General features: G+C 39.5%; 1 protein-coding gene across 1 annotated transcript in view; it reads left to right on the forward strand.

Moving 5' to 3' along the window:
* The first annotated feature begins 2734 nt into the window (after positions 1-2734).
* LOC126195568 (carbonic anhydrase 1-like) overlaps positions 2735-20740 on the forward strand; it is a 197267-nt gene continuing 179261 nt past the window's right edge. Inside the window, exon 1 of the mRNA XM_049934192.1 lies at positions 2735-2921. Within this exon, the coding sequence (XP_049790149.1) occupies positions 2735-2921 (187 nt within the window). The remainder of the gene's footprint in view (positions 2922-20740) is intronic.

Below are 20740 nucleotides of genomic sequence, written 5' to 3' on the forward strand. Positions count from 1 at the left end.
ATGTCTGCATTTGGATGGTGCCTTCACTGGAAAGGACGGACTTCTGATTAACGGCATCGTACGGTGTCCAGTGATGAATTGCGGCTCGGCACCATCCCCTATGAACATCTCGGCGAGCATGGACGTTACCTTTGGCGAGATCCCATTCTTCCGCTGTTTTGAAGAGCCGCAGTGGTGTCACTCGTGTCACCATCGTGCGGGGAGCCATCGGTATGACGTCAGGTCACTGCTGGTAATGAGAGATGGAACACTAGCAGCCCCATGGGTTACCTCTCAGGAAAGAGTATCGTGCTGACATTGTTCCACAGGTCAGTTCTCGACCAAACAGGGCAGCCTCTCTGTGAACACTCGGTATGATATTTTTGTACTCCAGTAGCCAGCAAGATCAAAAGACCTCTCCCCTATAGAGTGTGTGTGGGAACAGCTTGCACGTTAACTTTGTTTTGGAGCCTGTGTCGAGAATATCAAGGTCCATTTACCATATATGTGGCCAGATTGCCTCAGGAGAGGATGAAACGCTTTTATGGAACGGTTTCCAACGGAATCGTTTTATACTCCAGGCCAGAGAGGGAGCAACGACACAGTGATAAGTGGGCTCTTACTTGCCTCGATTTCGTAATCACTGAAATAATATCACACCCCATTTCAACCCGCGGAGTTTCATTTCGTTTGCTCCTCCTCTACTAGATTCTTTAGTTTTTCTGTCAGGAAGTCTATTATAATGGTAGCTTATTTTTTACCGTCCCAGAAGAATTACATAATGACGCATGAACAGATTGGATGATGTGTATTAATCACCTTCAAATCTGAGAGCTTATAACTGAAGATCGTTTAATAACTTTTACGAAAAAAAAATCAGCTTAGGGTTAATCAGTGAGGATATTCTAAGTAACCAGTATCAGTCCTTTATAACCATTCATATTTGCCCACAACATGTAATATATTGCCCAAGTAATTAGTATGTTATGTGCAAATAGTAATGATGATCAAGGGTTTGATGCTGGTGTGTAAGGATTTCCTTACTGTATAGCTCCAGACAGATAGCTTTTACCAGGAGGTTGAAGCTGTTCACCAACTGTGAACCATTAGGTTTAAAAATGATCATTATTTGTGATTGATCAGTCAAATGTATATGGTTCTTCTACTTCTCCCAAAGTATTTCATGATCAAATAGTTCACCCGCGAACCAATAATTTATGTCATACAACAAAAACTTTAACACTAAACTATCGTGGAAATTTTAACATTGTTCAGAAAGAGAGATTATTGATGGAAATATGAGACGCAGGATAACAGATGAGCGTGTCAAACAACTGACTGAAGAGACATACGTAATTATGGGTCCATTTATGGCTACAGACATTGTAAAATTGTGGAGGGTTGGACACGTATTCAAGTGAATAGATGAAAGCCACACCAAGGAAATTCTTTGTTGGACTGAAAGCGTACGAGAAAACAGACACGAGGACTAAATAGTTGTTACATAGGTGAGATCAGAAAATATGCGAGAGCAACATGGATGAGTATTTAACAGTGATACATGCTTCTTCCTGTGCAGACCACTGCCTGTTTAATACTGAATTATTTAAAATCGGTTATGATATTAGAGTATTTGAGACTGAAAGTGCACTGTGTCCAACCGGTAATCAAGTTTCTTCTTTCTATTCTGAATTTCGCATTTTTAATTTAATAGTAAATGTAATTAACTTCAACTTATGGATTTACACGACCTGCGTGAAATATTTTATTTGCCACGCTGCTACCTCTGAGCTGCAGAAACAGTTAACATTTTGAAGTATGGTGTATTAAATTCTCTGAATACTTTTATGTGCATCGAAATATTTATTTTCGTTTTTCTCACAATTTCCTTCAGTTTTACAAGTCGAACGTGTAAAATAGGTTCTGTAAATACTTTTCTGACCAGGCGATAGTACATGCATGCGGCCATAATTATGGACTCTTTGATTGCTCTGGGGGAAGGCTCATCATACTAGAACACATGAAATATTTTTTCACTTTATCAAATAATGGAAAAATGGTTAACCTAGCTTTAACACAGATCTTTGTCGCAGGATTGCCATTGACTACGAAAGCGACATTTGATGCAGACTAACAAACTGTTCTCTTGCAGTACATAATGCAATATTTACGAAAATGCATTTCGTCAGAAACTTTCGCAATTACTGTAGTTCACTCTGATGTTTACTGCTGTAGCTGGGGTCTCAAACTGGACTGAGCTCTTACATGCTCGACGCTATATTGACCTTAGACAGCGGGCGCTGATATGCTGAGAGGGAGAGCCCGTCTTCTGAAGGACCTTCCATTGGCTGTTGCGGATTGCAGCGAGCCCTCACTAAGGTTTGTGGTATTAATTCATGTTGTCACTTATGGTGTGGCAGAGCGATCACTGGACAATACCCCATTTCTCTCCCCTTTCGCTCCCCACCCCCCTCCAAAGCAAAGAATCTTCTGCATTGTCTTCATGCAGGGCTGATGCAGGGATGGGTGGGGGGCGGGGGAGGGGTAAGTGAGGACTGAATTTGGATGCAGAAGAGGGATGAAAGGGTAGGGAGGGGAAATGCTGTCGATGGTGCCTCCCTACCCATACCCAGGTATCCACTGCGAGGGCGACCGGGAATACTAGCCAAAAATCCAGTCGCAGCTTGCATGCCCCATCCAGAGACGCTGATGCTACGATCAGCTTGATGGCGAAGGGGTCTTCTGAAGTGGTATGATGACCTTCCGGGGCGGATCGTTCACGGACATCGGTTCAGCCAGCTGGGCAGAGGCCGACACCGGTGATGTTAACGGTGGCGACAATGGTGATGGCGGGCCATCAACCTCCATGGGCTACACAGTGGATGGTACCGGCCGCAACTGGATGGTTGTGACTGCAGGTGTGATCTTCAGCGACGTGCTGGGTTTGTGAACAAACATTCTGCGGTAGATTCACCAACATGCTCGCATGCGCAGAGCAGCTGGTTTTCGTGGTGCCGCAGTAACCGAGCAGAGCAGTGGACGGAATAAAACGAACGTCCGACTGCTTTGGTAATGAGTGCACGCTCCCAATGCTTTTGCTTGCCAAGAACTTGGTAAAAGACTTCATCCTACTGTTGAAAATTTTTGCGATCTTGCGGATTGAATTGTTTTTCTTGGCGGCCGCAGAAGTTGTGGCAGGATGCGATGCCTCCAACTGTGTAACAGTATTGCAGGCGACTTCCCGACACGTGCAAAGAGCGGTAGGGCGACGGAAATATTTTCAGGGTCTAGTTCCGTGTATGGAAGAAACGGAGTTTCTCCACGTGACCTTTGAATGTCCGAACGAAACGTTCCGCTTCACCGCTAGACTGCGAGTGAAACGGAACAGTGGTCACATGGCGTATAGCATTGGTGACATGAACCTGTTGAAAATCGTCTGTTGTGAGTTGTGGAGCATTGCCGGCGACAATGACCTCTGGAAGAACTTCATAACAAAAACTAGAAGACAAATCCAATGCCGTACTTGCAACTGATGTGGATGTCATGGGGATAACAAAAGGAAACTTACTGCATGCATGTGCCACTAACAACCATCGCTTGTTGCAGAAGGAACCCGCGAAATCAATATGAATGCACTGCCACAGCCGAGACACGTGGCCACTCAAAATGGGTGATGTGGTGTAGGTGACTGGTTTTCCTCAAAAGCTGGGAATGTACATTTAAACTGGCAATATTTGGTGTTACCTCTGAGTTCTGCTATATGTTTGACTCTCTAAGCAGTTGCCGCTTCACGCGCAAAAATTTAAACCGTACAGCTGCCATATGAATTTGAGTGTCATAATATTCATATTGGAATTTCATAGGGCTGTCGTACATTGTTTTCCGGGAGCAGTTTCGGAGCACAGTTTGTTGACAAAAGTAGCAATTTCACTCCACACCTATTTTGCAGGCGGCGAAGTACGCCTCCATTTTCGCCCTGTAGTCCGATCATTCTTCGACCTGGCTGTGGTATGGGTGAAAGCTTGGAGCAACTAGCGGCGGTGACTCTCCTTTTCCGTTGAGTAGTGACGTCAGTTGGATGACAGCAAGCAGCAGACACTCAATCCACTTCGTCTGAAACTGTGCATTTTTGGTTAGAGACCTTTCTTGTGCCGGTTCGGAAAAGGTGAAAAGTAATACACACACAATTACAAGAGAACACTACAGGATATCAAGAAAAATGTGCGCAACTCGTGCACAGGTGGGACGCTGGCCGGTCACAGTGGCCGAGCGGTTCTAGGTGCTTCAGTCCGGAACAGCGCTGCTGCTACGGTCGCAGGTTCGAATCCTGCCTCGCGCATGGATGTGTGTGATGTCCTTAGGTTAGTTAGGTTTAAGTAGTTCTAAGTTCTAGGAGACTGATGAACACAGATGTTAAGTCCCATAGTGCTCAGAGCCATTTGAACCATTTTGGCTGATGACCCCAGATGTTAAGTCCCATAGTGCTTAGAGCCATTAGAACCATTTTTTTGCAGGCATCTGGTGCATATTAAGCACCAGTCGTCGCCGCTATTTGTAGCGACCAGGTGAAGCTACTTTCATTCCGCCACATCCGTTGGTTCTTTAACTACTCTGGGCAAGGGGCCATCAAACTATATCAGATGAAATATTTATTTTTCTCATTTTATCCATCATCAGCAACTGTAGTCGCATATAATGAAATAATAAGCAACCAGTTGCATAAATGAAATTTAATTTCTTTACCGCTTTCGGGCATTTAGAGCCCTTCTTCAGAAGCCTGTACAGGAAAATACACCACATACAAGTCAGGTAAGAACATTAAAATTAGGTACGAAAACTTAAAAATAAGAAGATAAGAAATGGTACTTACTTTCGCCTATCTCAATATTTGCGAGTGTCAGTAATGAAGTGCATACAGCACAATTTCATTGCCCTAAAAATATATGCAGGAACAATAAGTTACACAATACTGATTCCATTAATACAATAAGAGCTCTTAGATGCCTACACGCAGTTCACAGTGTCTACATAAAACTTGTACAAAGATGCGAAACAAAAAGATTAAATTTCTTTCATGCAGCTGATTGTTTATCATCTCATTAACTTTTTTCTTTATTACATAATTGTAAAATATTTTCTTAACTGTTACTCAGTCCTTTGCCACACCATTGATTGATAATTTTCAGCTGTCACTGACTAAATAAGGGTCACCTGATGCGTAGTTTAGGAAACTGCTTTTTTTTGTTTTAGCAGTACAAAATGCAACATTTACTAAAGTACATTTCACCAGAAACTAAAACTATCACTACCCTACAAGATGATGTTGACTGCTGAGCTCTTGCATGCTCGGCAGTATATCGACCACGGTGTGGAAGCGTTGCTAGGCAGCAAAGGAGGCGCGGTCTTCTTGAGTGCCTTCCACTGTTTGTTGCGGACTGCACTGAGCCCTTCGCTAATGTATGTGGTATCGATAGACACTGCCGACTTTGGTGTGGCACCTCTATCTCTGCCCGCCACCGCAAACACTTTCTATAAACAGCTGCGTTTATTTGCAATGAAGACATCAGCCAACACACTGCTGACGACAGCTCACTTCACAATATGTATTTTTGTACAGTCAGAGGGTTCAAGATGTAGAAGGGACATGAGACTTCGTGATTACTTAATACTGGACGCGTCAAATAAGAGAGCAGTGCTGTAGTCACGATCTTGATGAAAATGGAGAGCTTTTCCGTGGATAAGTAGCTACACCAACCGGTGCCAATGCTATGTAGATATCGCAGCCGTCGTCCGAACTGGGCTGCCGAGTTGTGGCTTTGCGTTTTGAAATTTTTATCACTAGAAATTCCAAGCTGAGTTATTGTGGGGCACAGTTTTTCAGCTTTGTCTGTGTTAGTGGAAACAACATAGATAATTACCTGAAAGATAACTGTACGCGGACTTTCTTAATATAATTGCATCCAATGACCTGCAGTTAATGATTATATATATATATATATATATATATATATATATATATATATATATATATATATCTGTGTGTGTGTGTGTGTGTGTGTGTGTGTGCATCTGCATGATGGACGAGTGCTGCTCGGATGCGTTAAATGTTTATAAATCCTAAGCACTGTATTCCGTTTTGTTATTCAGCCTTTTTACTCACTGAGTTAGTACATTTCTCAGTTATGGGGCACTTACTCCGGAAGTTCACTGAGGCTTTTTGCGGACGATGCAGTGGTATATCGAGAGATTGTAACAATGGAAAATTGTACTGAAATTCAGGAGGATCTGCAGCGAATTGACGCATGGTGCAGGGAATGGCAATTGAATCTCAATGTAGACAAGTGTAAAGTGCTGCGAATACATAGAAAGATAGATCGCTTATCATTTAGCTACAAAATAGCAGGTCAGCAACTGGAAGCAGTTAATTCCATAAATTATCTGGGAGTACACATTAGGAGTCATTTAAAATGGATTGATCATATAAAGTTGATCGTTGGTAAAGCAGATGCCAGACTGAGATTCATTGGAAGAATACTAAGGAAATGCAATCCGAAAACAAAGGAAGTAGGTTACAGTACACTTATTCGCCCACTGCTTGTATACTGCTCAGCAGTGTGGAATCCTTACCAGATAGGGTTGATAGAAGAGATAGAGAAGATCGAACGGAGAGCACCGCGCTTCGTTACAGGATCATTTAGTAATCGCGAAAGCGTTACGGAGATGATAGATAAACTCCAGTGGAAGACTCTGCAAGAGAGACGCTCAGTAGCTCGGTACGGGCTTTAGTTGAAGTTTCGAGAACATACCTTCACCGAAGAGTCAAGCAGTATATTGCTCCCTCCTACGTATATCTCGCGAAGAGACCATGAGGATAAAATCAGAGAGATTAGAGCCCACACAGAAGCATACCGACAATCCTTCTTTCCACGAACAAAACGAGACTGGAATAGAAGAGAGAACCGATAGAGGTACTCAAGGTATCCTCCACCACATACCGTCAGGTGGCTTGAGGAGAATGGATGTAGATGTAGTCAAAACCTAAGTTCTAGTTTTGCATTAGTCTACTTGTATCTGAGCAAATAGGTAAAATATTATTGTATTCGCACCTACAAGGGATCTTCCTCAAGCGATAATGTTATAGTGAAATGCGAATGTGCTTCTCAATTATGTCATATCGGACTGAAACTTTCTTAAGTTGTCATATCAAATAATTCTTTGTTGAGCTAGGAAATGCTATGTTACTGCACCGTCTCTGACTTTGTTAAAGTGAAGCTGCCATACTTCCTCGGTCTAAATTAATACATACTCATGTGTGTGACGCAATATGCTATTATAAATAATATTAAATGTCGCTATTTCTTTGGCATACTTCACTGCTAAACCATGCTAAATACAATCGCAGTACTAGCTACAATCCTTGTTGCTTACTTAATTGGAGTTATTGCAATTATCAGCGCTAATTTCTACGAACTTTTACTCAAAGTTACTTTTGTTAAGATTGTGGGTTCAAATTCAATGCAGGCTGCTGTCACAAATTTAGTTGCTATTCTGTTCTGAAACAGTTTCTCCAATTGTGATCGTTAACTACTTCTACACGCAAAACGTGTTTGAGAGTGCTACGGTCACTATATATTCAGATTCTTACACCGTTAACAGTTACTTCATTAATAAGTTTTATACAAGAATAACAAAAAAATTGTATCCAAGTTAGATGCAGTGCCCTCACTCAGCATGTAACTGAAAGCTCAATCCGTAAACTTGTACAATTGCTCTGAAATCTACTTTGAGTTATTCCTTTCCACACCTATTCCAATAAATTTCTGTGGAAAATTTTCAGAGCTTTGTCAGTTCCCCTAACTGTAAATTCCAGTCAATTTTTCTAGTGCTCTTCTCTTCAAAGTCTGCTGCCCATTTACCACAATCTACGGTGTTGTTCCGTTTGATCAACTTATCTTAAATATGAGGCAAGTTTTAGTTCCACCGATTGCCACCTTCTCATATAAGGAGTCCTGAAATCATTCCCTCAGTATATGTCATCATTTTACATTATTTTCGATGTTAACGTTTCTCTCTTTTCTGACAGAAATTGCTTCAGTTTTGTAAGCTTCAATATTAGCGCAGGAGTTTTAGCCTCGTTTAAGATCGACTTCCGTTAGGGAACAATGGAAATGTCGATGAGACTCAGCAGCACAACATTTCTGATCCTCGTCTGTACAGATTCGTACTCTCCATTATTATTCACATCTCTGTGAGTTTCCATGACAACAGAGGGCAAATGCGTTATTAGCGACGCTAGGAGCAAAGTTCCAAATTGTGTACGATTTACCTTTCTGTAAGTTGTTCTCGTTATAACCTAGCGACAAATTAAAACCATTTAGTAAACTAAAGGATTCGTGTTATTTCATCAAATAAAAAAGCGCGAAACTGCTTGCGATGTGGACATGGATTCACAAAATCAACAAGAAGGTATGTAACAATGGTCTCTTTTAGTTATTTAGACGTTGTTTTAACGGTTTCCTCTTTGGCACAAAGAAAAAGATACGGTGTGTAAGATAAAATATATTTATGCCCCACGTATCCTTCGTATCGTAGCATTAAACTTGCCGAACATTTTAGCTGAAGTACTTGCGAAGTTCAACTACCACTCATTTTTCATTTCTCTGTGTTCCTCGGTTCATAATGTAGGTCAAGCGTATGGTCTGATTTCGTTCCGCCGCTCTGAACAGTGACGTGTTGTATAAAGTCACGAGTTCCGATGCGAAAGTTGTAAGCGACTTGTTATTGAATATTATCCGTGGTTGTCTTAGTATCTGTTGCAAACAATGCTGTTTATTCTAAAAATGTCTTGATTTAAGTGGAAGTTGTTAGACAGGAAGCTGTGAACAAAAAATCAGTTACTGCTGGAGAAACGAGTAACGATGGTACCTATAATTTCGGTTTCCACAAATATTTTATTGATTATTTCCATTTATGGCACGATTTTCGATGGTGAGTTTAAGCAGGAACCTAAGAATCCAGCTGAAAGTTTTTCGTGTGAAACCATTAGTGATTATATTTATAATCTCATTTGTCACAAATATTTGGTGGTTTTTCAAATGTGGCACGTTTTTCAAGGGTGAGATTAGGTATAAATTTAAGGATACATCTCAAATTATTATGAGTGAAACAAGTGGCGATAATATTTATAATCTTGGTTCTTACAAATGTTTGACTGGTTGTTTTTCGGCTGAATTTTAATGTTACGTCGTGGAGACGAGAAGTACTTGATACGGAATGGTTTTGTAGGGGGCGCGATGCTGGTTGATGATTTAGGGGAGGGACCAGACAGCGAAGTCGTCTGTCCAATCACGTTAGGGAAGGAGTTAGGTCGTGCCCTTTCAAAGGAAACATCCCGGCGTATGTCTAAAGCGATCAAGCAATTTATGGAAATTACGGAGAAACTAAATCAGGAAGACCGGACGCGAGTTCGAACCATCGTCCTCCCAAAGTACAGTGTGCTAACCACTACGCTATGCTGTTGTTAAGTTAAATTTTCGATACTGATTGCTATGGCTTAATGGGGAGAGATATCTCGTATCGCTGTCTTCGTTTCAGCTGAGCTAGCGAAATAATCGATTCCAATTGTGCGCTCGTGCTTGTGTGTGTGTGTGTGTGTGTGTGTGTGTGTGTGTGTGTGTGTGTTGTTATTATTATTATTATTATTTCAGTTTATTTTGGATGAATTGGTATTTGTTACTTTTTGATTATGTGGTTCTCTTGCACAGATATTAGTCTAATAGTATTTTTAGTTTGTCCCCGATCTATACCCCCTAAGTCCCTTGGTTGTCCTGTTAGTTTCATTTCATTAGGTGACCGAAATAGGTATATCGCGTATTTTATATTTGTATGCAGCTGTAATTGTCTGTCTTGTGCTCGACATCTCGAACGACGTAAGCGACTTGTTATAAAGTGCTTTTTGTAATTGACTTAGTGACTGGTGTAAAGTATACTGTTTATGTCATATATGACGTAATGGGTCAGAACAGACTGATGGAATCGGATCGTGCGCTGAATTGTATAATACGTAATCCTACATTCACAATTACAGAAAGTTCTTTCACATAGTAAGAGACAGATAATGCATTCTTCAAAATATCAATATTGGTCAATTATAGCAGAAAAAATGAGCATATTGGAGACAACCCGTTTCTTTCATCTGTGTTTCAAAATAGCAACACAAAATTTGGACGAACACAAACGATAATGTAATTTCATTGCTCTTGCCCTGGCCCTTCGGAGCTCTCTATAATCTACAGGGTGTTCCACTGATCGTGATCGGGCCAAATATCTCACGAAATAAGCATCAAACGAAAAAACTACAAAGAGCGAAACTCACCTAGCTTGAAGGGGAAACTAGATGGCGCTGTGGTTGGCCCGCTAGATGGCGCTACCATAGGTCAAACGGATATCAACTGCGTTTTTTTATATAGGAACCCCCATTTTTTATTATATATTCGTGCAGTACGTACAGAAATATGAATGTTTTAGTTGGACCGTATTTTTCGCTTTGTGATAGAGGGCACTGTAATAGTCACAAACGTATAAGTACGTGGTATCACGTAACATTCCGCCAGTGCGGACGGTATTTGCTTCGTGATACATTACCCGTGTTAAAATGGACCGTTTACCAATTGCGGAAAAGGTCGATATCGCACTGGCGGAATGTTACGTGATACCACGTACTTATACGTTTGTGACTATTAGTGTGCCGTCTATCACAAAGCCTAAAAAGTGGTCCAAATAAAACATTCATATTTCTTTACGTACTACATGAATATGTAATAAAAATGGGGGTTGCTATTTAAAAAAACGCAGTTGATATCCGTTTGACCTATGGAGGCGCCATCTAGCGGGCCAACCATAGCGCCATCTGGTTTCCCCCTTCAAGCTAGACGAGTTTCGTTCTTGGTAGTTTTTTCGTTTGATGATTTCGTGAGATATTTGGCCCTGTCACTATCAATGGACCACCCTGTATATACTGTTGTGTGTTAAAACATATCATAGATCAATCGAAGAGAATCTGTATCTAGTACTGCAGCTGCATTGGGACGATACTTGCTTTTCTTTTTTTCTAAATTGATTCTGTAGCGACATGAGGGCATACTGAACTTTTCCACATGGTTAAAAAAATCGCACAGTCTGCTTGATAACACCTTATGTCATCTTCTACCTGTGAACATTTTTTAAGTAGGTGAATAAAACTAGTTCTCAAGTTGGTACGGGGGAGGATGATCGGAGGGGAGGGGGCTATGAAGGGGCTGAAATTGCGGCCATTATGCTACGAAACAACTTATTCAAACTTGCTTTAAATGTTGGATATTTTAACAATTAAAAATAGATATGACATATTTTCGAATGAATAAAGAACGAATGAACTTGCAGACATCATTTACTGCTTAGGTGAAAGCAAACCGTTATTTTTGACCGCTATTTTGATTAAACAGAAAGTGTTAACATGGCTAGTAGATAGTGAGAAAGAAATTAAATCTTGTACTGTTAGATGATCTACCTTTAGAAGATAGGTCCTCTATATCTTACAACAGCCAGAGGTTGTAGGTACTTCAAAAGGGAGAATTAGGCAACTAACAGACCTGAATGAAACAATGGAAAGGAATACAATACTGGATGAGTGCATACTTTTGAGACATGCAAGAGCCAAGGTAGCAGAGGATCAAATAGGCACACAGTCTCTGCCAAGTAAAAATTCTTAGCTAAAGTGACAGACATTAAATGCAACTGATGGAAGAAAAATATAAAAATTTGGCAAATGCAACAGGCGGAATTGATTAGTCATGTCTAAAATGTGAGATTGAAGCATGAAGTGGTACAGTGTGGACTGTCACAGGAGAAATACAAAGTTATAGCAGCATGCACGACCATAGGGAAAGTAGTTGCTATATATAAGGAAACTTAAGAAAGCCCTGAGGAAAAGATAAGTAGCCGTATTAGGATGTAGATCTTACTAGACAGCCCAGTACAGAATAAGAAGATAGAGCCTGAAAATTTGAGGTGTCTTATAAAAGGGCTGTATAAAGCATAATGAGATGATAATATTATGGAAAGAGGAGGTGAGAGGATGAATATCGGATGAGTGGTGTGATGCTGCGAGAGAAAAGAAACAAATCAGTGAAACCCTTAAGTCGAAAGAAAACTTCTGGATGCAATTTTGTCATATGATCTGGAGCAGCTGACATGAAGGATAAATGAGACAAACGAAACAGTGTCAGACTTCAAGAAAAATGTAACAATGCCAATACGAAGGAAGACACTCGATGACAGAGGTCAGTATTACTAAATCATACATGTACTGAATCGTACTGTCAAACACAAATTTGAATTATCTAGAGAGGGATGAAACGAATAGTAGAAGATCACTTGGGAAACCGTCCGTTTCGGTTCGGGAGTTACGCATGAGAATTTGAATTAAAGCTGACTCTAAGACGTATCCTAGAGGACGGTGGAAGAACATGAAGGTCATATTTATTGCAGCTGTATATTAGGACTAGCTTTTGACAATGTTAACTAAAATTAATTATTTACAACTCTCAAACTAACAGGGATAAAATAATGTGAGCGAAATGTTGCATACATCTTCTGCAGAAACCAGTCTGTAATTTCAAGAGCTGAGTGACGTGAAAGGAAGGACGTTATTGAGAATGGCTGAGACGGGGTCGCAGCCTTATAATTCAGTTCGTGTATTTCGAAAGCGATAAAGCGAGCTAAGAAAAAAATTTCTAATTTAAGCTAAGTGAAAAGATCAGTTAAAGTGTTATGTTTACCTACGACACTGTCATATTGTCAGAGACAGAAATGGTGTAGAAAGATGTGATGGGATTAAGGGATACTGTCCTGAAAAGAGGTTAGAGGCTGGAAAAAAAATGCTTCGAGATAAGTGGAACTAAGTCAACTTGTTTTGAGAGAATTAGATTAGGAAATGAGGTACTCACAATAGTGAACAGTTTCGCTAGTTGTATAGCAAAATAACTGATAATGACAGATGTAATGCGGATATAAAACGTAGGCTGGCAATGGCAAGAGTAGAGAGTACTGTATTCTCAAGACTATGGGAGAAAAGCAACATCGTCTTTGGATGAAATTTTATGTTTGACTGTCGCGTTGTCACACACATGGGCGCACACAAGATGTCATCATGCCCCCTCTCTCCTAAGCATCGCTCTTTCCTAACTCTCCCCCTCACCGTTCGCTAATCCATCTACTCCCCTCCACTCACCCCTTTCTATTCAAATTCTTCATAGTAGTCCAGTCAGAGAACCACTAAGCCTATTTACTTGAGTGAACACATTCACATATCCCAGTTATATATCAACAGTGTAGAACCTCATCAACTCACCCATTCACATTTCTCAACAGTTTCTTAAGACACACGCCTTTCGTACAATTCTAATTTATTTCTTCAAAATAGGCCAACCAGGGAGCTTCCTATGGCAAGGATGGGCGCGGCGTTATATCATTCTCATTCAGTGTTGCATGACATCGAAAATATTCGCGCCATCGCTAACGTTAATTCGTTATCTGTATTCCGGTGGCATAGATACTTGGTACACTATGCTATGTGAAATTATGAATTACCAGGATCAGGGAAATGGCATGGAAGGACTAGGTCTCTTTAACTAACATAATTTATCCATGAACAACAAAATTTATTTTTATATATTGTTTTGCAATACATTTTTTTCTGTAACAGCAGGTTCATTTGAAGAACAGTTGAGCCAACTGAACCTGATTTGACATCACACACATGAAAAAGTTCAGAAAGGTGAATGAAACAGCAGAAGAATTACATTAATAATAAAACCTGAGACCAATTCAAGAAATGACACCTTAACAATACTGGTCTTTTAAAAAATTTTTAAGTAAACATTTTAAATAAACCATGTAATTAAAATAATTGAAACAGTTTTAGATAAACTTCTTCAAAACATTAGGCACGCCACCAATAAACTTAGAACAAGGATACGATATGTATTAAACGTCAAAGGGAAACTTTTTGTTCGAAGCCAGTTAATCAAATGTCTCTTGCCGACAATAGCATTCCATTTACAGTGCAAGTCAGGTAATATAGGAAACAGCACATACAGCCAGGGTGCGCGACTGCAGATAAACAGCAAGCCCTGCCAGTAAACTTTGGAGAACCATTCAAACGGCCACAAGTAAACCAGGACAACGCGGTGAGAAGCTGCCGACACGGAACACTCCCCCAGCAACTTAGTAAGAGCTGTTAACAACATGACAGATAAATGCCTCTCTTGGTTATACTGAAATTAATGTTATGGTTTAACCGTGATTGCACCGGTCAATGTTGATGCACCCTAGAAAACAACTTCGTTAACATAGAACTACAGAAAGGAAGCAAACCAACTTACCTGATCTTACCATTAACTGGAGCTCATGACATGCTTCAAAGCGCTGGAAGAGGCCACCAGCTTCTAAGACATCGCGAAAACAAATATTAAAACTTAGAAACAGTCGGTTTTCTTGCATAAGAATTTTTAAATTAAGAAGCAAAAAATTTTTCACAATGCTAGGTAAGGAGTAGGCCCCTGATATAGCTATGCATGATTACGTTACATAACCATGACAAATTTCTTGAAAGAGAACATTGCCCAACAGATTAAGACAAGTAACTTAAAAATCACACAGAGCAGACAGGGCATTGCACTATTCCCAAACCACCTTCACAATTCACTATTTACGCAATCTTGTTTATCGCGCGGAAAGAACGAACACCTATATCTTCTGTACTAGCTCTGATATCCCTTATTTTATTGTGGTATTCGTTTCATCCTATGTGGGTCAGTGTCAACAAAATATTTCCGCATTCAGAGGAGTAAGCTGGAGATTGCATTTTCGTAACAAGATTCCGTCGCAAAGAAAAACGCCTTTGTTCCAATGATGTACAGCCCTAATCCTTTATCATTTCAGTGACACTCCCTCCCATATTTCGCGATAATACAAAACGTACTGCCCTTCTTTGAACTTTTTCTATACACTCCGTCAATCCTATCTGCTGAGAATCCCACACCGTGCAGCTGTATTCTAAAAGAGGCCTGTCAAGCGTAATGTAGGCAGTCTCCTTAGGACATCTGTTACTTTTTCTAAGTGCCCTGCCTATAAAAGCAATCTTTGGTTAGCCTTCCACACAACATTTTCTGTATGTATCTTTCAATTTAAGTTGTTCATAATTGTAATTCCTAGGTATTTGCTTGGATTTACGGCCTTTATATTTGACTGATTTATCCTGCAACCGAAGTTTAACGAATTCCTTTTAGCACTCATGTGGATGACCTCACACTTTCCGTTATTTAGGGTCTACTGCCAATTTTCGCATCATTAAGATATATTTTCTAAATCGTTTTGGAAATTGTTTTGATCTTCTGATTACTTTATTAGTCGATAAACATCAGCATCATCTGCAAACAACCTAAGACGGCTGCTCAGATTGTCCTCGAAATCGTTTATGTAGATAAGGAACAGTAAACGGCCAATAACAGTACCTTGCGGACGCCAGAAGTCGCTTCTGCTTTACTCGATGACTGTCCGTCAGTTGCTACGAACCGTGACCTCTATGATGGAAAATCAGAAATCCAGTGACATAACTGAAACGATATTCCATAAGCACGCAATTTCACTACAAGCCGCTTGTGTGGTACAGTGTCAAAAGCCTTCCGGAAATCCGGAAATACAGAAGCGATCTAAAGTCCAATGTCAATAGCGCTCAGCACTTCATGCGAATAATGAGCTAATTGTTTTCATAAGAACGGTGTTTCCTAAACCCATGTTGACTGTGTGTCAATAGACCGTTTTCCTCGAGGTAACTCATCATGTTCGAACACAATATATGTTCCAAAATCCTGCTGCATATCGTCGTTAATGGTATGGGCCTGTAATTAAGTGGATTACTCCTACTATCGTTCTTGAATATTCATACAAACATGAACATCTGCTCAAACAGCTTGCCGGGTGGAAAATCGGTGCCCATAGCTGAGCAACCAGTTGCGCAAAACAGCATCGAACTAGACCTTTGTCTTGTACCCAGTTCTGTCGAAGAAGAGTGATCGGCCATACGGGAAAGTCATCGTGCTGATCCGCACCACGTATCCGTAGCTCCCAGCACTCACTACTGCTGCCCCCGGCAGCACATTACCTGTCAACTGCCTGCGCTGCGCTTTTCGGAGGCCTCTCTCTCTCTCTCTCTCTCTCTCTCTCTCTCTACGCGCGACTCTAAGGGCCGCTTTTGAAGACTAGGAGAGGCAGCTATAATCGCACAAGGGAGTAATCCGCACCCACTGGAGAGACGCCAACTAACAGTTATCCATAGTGAAATCAGTCGCCACGGCGCACTATGAGCAGTCTGGACAATATTGTTGGCTTATTTTCACTACTAATGTGATACGCTATATGTGAGCAAACATGGAAGTGTTGATCTTGATGGTGTCGCAAACAGACACTAACATACTGCTCTCCTTGACGTTTCTTGAAGAAAAGTTTTGAAGCTACAGTTCTTATAACCAAATAAGTAACCTATTTTCTTCATTAATAATGTTGTCATATTTGAAGAAGGTATTTGTAAGAGAAGTGTGATACTGATGGTTTACGTAGTACACACTACAGTTTTGTGGTATTAAGTAACTGTATTCAAAATAAAATGCGTCACGTTCTGTTGATAATGTTTCTGAGATGGCGGGGTAGCATGTTATTGCAAATAATGTTCAAGAAACAGTAAGTACGAAAATTTAACTGTAATCTGTTAATGTTTGATGAATATTTTGGTAATTGTTCACTTAATTTACCAACGGTTTAGGGGAAGAGATGCTAATGCACCATGTTAAACCCTAGAACAGATATATTTGGAGTTGTTGTCTGGCGAATGCAGGTTTCTATTCTACTTTCATTATGATCAGTTTTAGACGTAGTTCCACTTGTGCTACCAAATTGAACTTTTATTATGTGCCCTTGTTTCAGAAGTGTGCCAGTTATGGGTCATTTCACCTACTACCTTTTTACCAGAGAAGATGCTAACACATCATGATCTACAACAGAAAATCGCTAGTTGTATGGCACATATGTATTGTGATTCCCGTTTCCATAAGTGAGACTGTGAGGGGCCTTTTAAAGTTTGTAAGCTTTCTGCAAAAATGTACCTGTAAATGAAAACACTGAATATTCTTTTTTCAAAAACCTTTCTACCCGTATAACTTGTGCTATTGGAATCATATTCAACTGCTGAGTATTACTGACAGTTAGTTGGCCCTGTGTTGTACGAGTAAACAGTATCGCGAAACAAAACTTTATTATTAATGAGGTAAAGAATTTAAAACAATGAGAACTACTTAAATTAAATGGCAAAAGTAACTAACTGTGTATTCAGTGAAAACTACTTAACTGAAGCTCAATATTGAAGTACATTATGGATGTTGAGTTACATGACGTCCAATTTCTGACGTGAGATGTTAACAAAAATTAAATTTTGCTCTACTCAGAAGAAAAATGACTGTTTGAGATTATCTACACTGTTCCCTGTAAATTAATCTGCTATGTTGTTACAACACCTGATAATTCTATGAACCGTTTACTCATAAGAATGCAAAGGGAAATCTGCCATGAAATAAAAGTAACTCATCTCATGCTCATCATGTTGTTTCGTGCCCATTGAGCTGACGTTCTCGAAATCAAACAGAGATCAGCAAAAGCAACAGCTAAGGTAAGAAAGACTACTAACCAGATTTTTTTTTTATTTTTGGCTTGTCAGAAACAATCTGAGCTCATCGTAGCGTAAGGTGCAATGCAAACACGACAAAATATTCCAAATTTTACTAAGTATTATGGAGAAGGAATTTACTTCAAAGTCATTTTTGAAAAATTAAACTCTCATTATTGCCAAAAAAACACTGTACAACATGAGAAGACTCTAGCAATACGACATTTAGTACAAAAATTATAGACATTCAAACCAATTATGTTAGATGTGATATAATGAAAACAAAAAAATCTAAATAATTCTGATCATGAATGTTATTAGTCATCTCAGGGACAAAGACTTCCTTCAATTCATAGTTCCGACAAATAGACGATTCATTGTCGTGCCTGCATTGGTTACTTTGAAATCTATTCTATCAATGGAACCAATAACGTATGTCTACAAATAAGTTGTCATCTCCATAACAAAGTATTCCAGATGATTTCTCACTTATTCACAAACATCAGATGTCCTCCAAAATCTCAGCTGCTCGCTACTCTGCCTCCTCAAATAAGAGTGCGCAACTGACTGGCGAACGAATGCACTTCCCATTACATTCAACACAGAGTCAAGCATCTTATCCTCCACTCATGCAATGGGCTCACTCATCTTTGTCCCATTACACTGAAGATGAATTATTTATGGTGGCAGAAAATATGAGAACAATATAGGTTAAACATCATATCACAACCTTTTGACAGGGCATTACTGACTTATTTTGGTAGGTCTTGTGTTTTAGTTATAGCTGTTGATAGTAATACGACCCCAAAAATATTTGTGTTGAACCTGTACGTTTTGCAGACGTACGCAAACGTAATGCTATAGTTGGCTTTATTTCGTATTCTAACATTCATCGAGATAAAATTCCTGAAGTTAGGACCGTTTCACATGTAAATCAATAGCTTACTGTTCATGTGTTGAAAGTGACGCTTTATTTCACACCATCTGTGAGAAAAATATAAAATGGTTTGTTTTCTTACCATATACAACAGATTTGTGCTGTTATGTTAATATATTCAGTGGAAAATATGGCCAATTTCGCTGATTGTGTGGTCTGAAATATGTAGCAACGTCGGTCATTGAAGATAATGTTAAAAGAGACGTGAGTAGAGATCTTTTTCAGGAAGATGCGCCCCATCAACAACTATTTCCGGGGAAGAGTCGATAATGCATATGCACTACCATAGAAAAATTAATCTGTCGTTATTGACTGGCTCATGTGGCTACTTACGGTTTTAATTTGAGGCGCAGTTGAGGCTGTGTTCCATTGGGCCAAATAACATTTGTTCTTATCAACATGAAAAATATGACTGAAGAAGGAACGACTCAGGAGAAATAGTAGTCAATTTTAACAACAATATTCCTGCCTACCAAGCATTTCCATGGCAAACAAGATGGCCTTCATCCAGCAATACATCACAAGAAACTATCTGAAAACTAACAAAAAAATTTATTAACATAATTTGTTTCTGCTATCTATGCTAGGGAAGGTGTTGGAGGTTAGGGAAGGAAGCCATTGGGCCATATGTGATGTCACAGGGGCATTGTTGGTAGGGGTATATAAGCTCAGTCTGTAAGAAGAGAAGTCGAAATTGTTGACTTTGAGTCGTCATAGATAGGGTGCTAGGGACATTACATAATTACGCTTAGCCAGTGAGATCTCAAACATGTCGAGACTTACTGAAGTGTTCAGACTTGAACATGTATTACTTCTGTTATTACAGAGCTGTGTAACATTTCCTCAGTGGTGGTAGTATGGATCAAAACAAGGAAAGAATATATGGCAAAAATGGGCTCTAAAATGTACGCCTTAAGACATACTAGCACTTGTCCCACAGAAGAGATGTTCTTGATTGTAGCAAAGATGAAAAAGTACTCATAACCCTTCTTGTATGTAGTTTCGAGCTTATATGTAATGGACTTTTTTATTTAGTTTTGGTCCATACTGCTACCTCTCAGAATATGGAATACATGTTTTTAACAACCTATACACTCCTTATACCTGATTTCAAACTGTTCAACTGTTATCTCAACATATATTTTGTTGCATCTATTATATTTTAATTCATATGGTCCTGAACTACTGTGCTGTATTTATCTTTCTCTTTCTTCAGGTTTTTTAACTCCTCCTTCAAAATTTGTCTTCTACGCTTTTGAAGATATTAATAATATGCTTTGAGAGAGAGTTGTGATATGTTATGGTGTGTCATTTTGTGTTTGGGTTGTTGAGTTAGTTTCCAGATGTGGATATTCATTCTGTTTTAGATATACGCCTTAGTTTGCCTGGATTTTTCTTACATATGCTGTCTTCTGTGGCAGTGGTGTGTAGCTTGTGTGCTATCTAGCTGTTTTAAACATTCTTTGATGCTATGTCGATGGTCGTGTATACCTCTTCTTGATAGCTGTTTTTGCTTAGAGATGTTCTGCATTTCCTGTATATCACATGTCTGATAGGTGCTTCTTTTAAAATATGACTGGCTTGACTTCTTTGTTTTTCCTGTCTCTAGCTGTTTCTTTTCTGAATATTCAGAAGCTAAATCTGTTGTTGGAGTTCACAGTTTTTAGGATTAGGTAATTTTCTGTTTATGCTGATTCGATTTCCATACCAAACTGAATGTTTTGGTGTCGGCTACACATTTCCATGTACTAATTGTTCATGTGTTCTCATGGTTTATCTATGAGACGTATATCACCTACATATATGTCACCTATCTAATACTCTATATATTTCTCATTTTATTATATCTGGAAAAAATATCTTTGCTTTTTCAGTTCATTAATAAATTTGGTAGAAAGTAAGGAACTCACCTTGTTTTGGGACTTCCTTTATAAACTGATGAACTGCTACATTGAATGATGCAGCTTTCCTTGGTGATTATTTTTCCGATTTTTGTCAGTTCCTTTATGGAGCTATTTCTGGTTTCTACGTTTTCTAGCAGTTGCTTCTTTATGATGTGGATTGTG

Source organism: Schistocerca nitens, chromosome 7 (assembly GCF_023898315.1).
Source record: "Schistocerca nitens isolate TAMUIC-IGC-003100 chromosome 7, iqSchNite1.1, whole genome shotgun sequence".
Taxonomy (NCBI): domain Eukaryota; kingdom Metazoa; phylum Arthropoda; class Insecta; order Orthoptera; family Acrididae; genus Schistocerca; species Schistocerca nitens.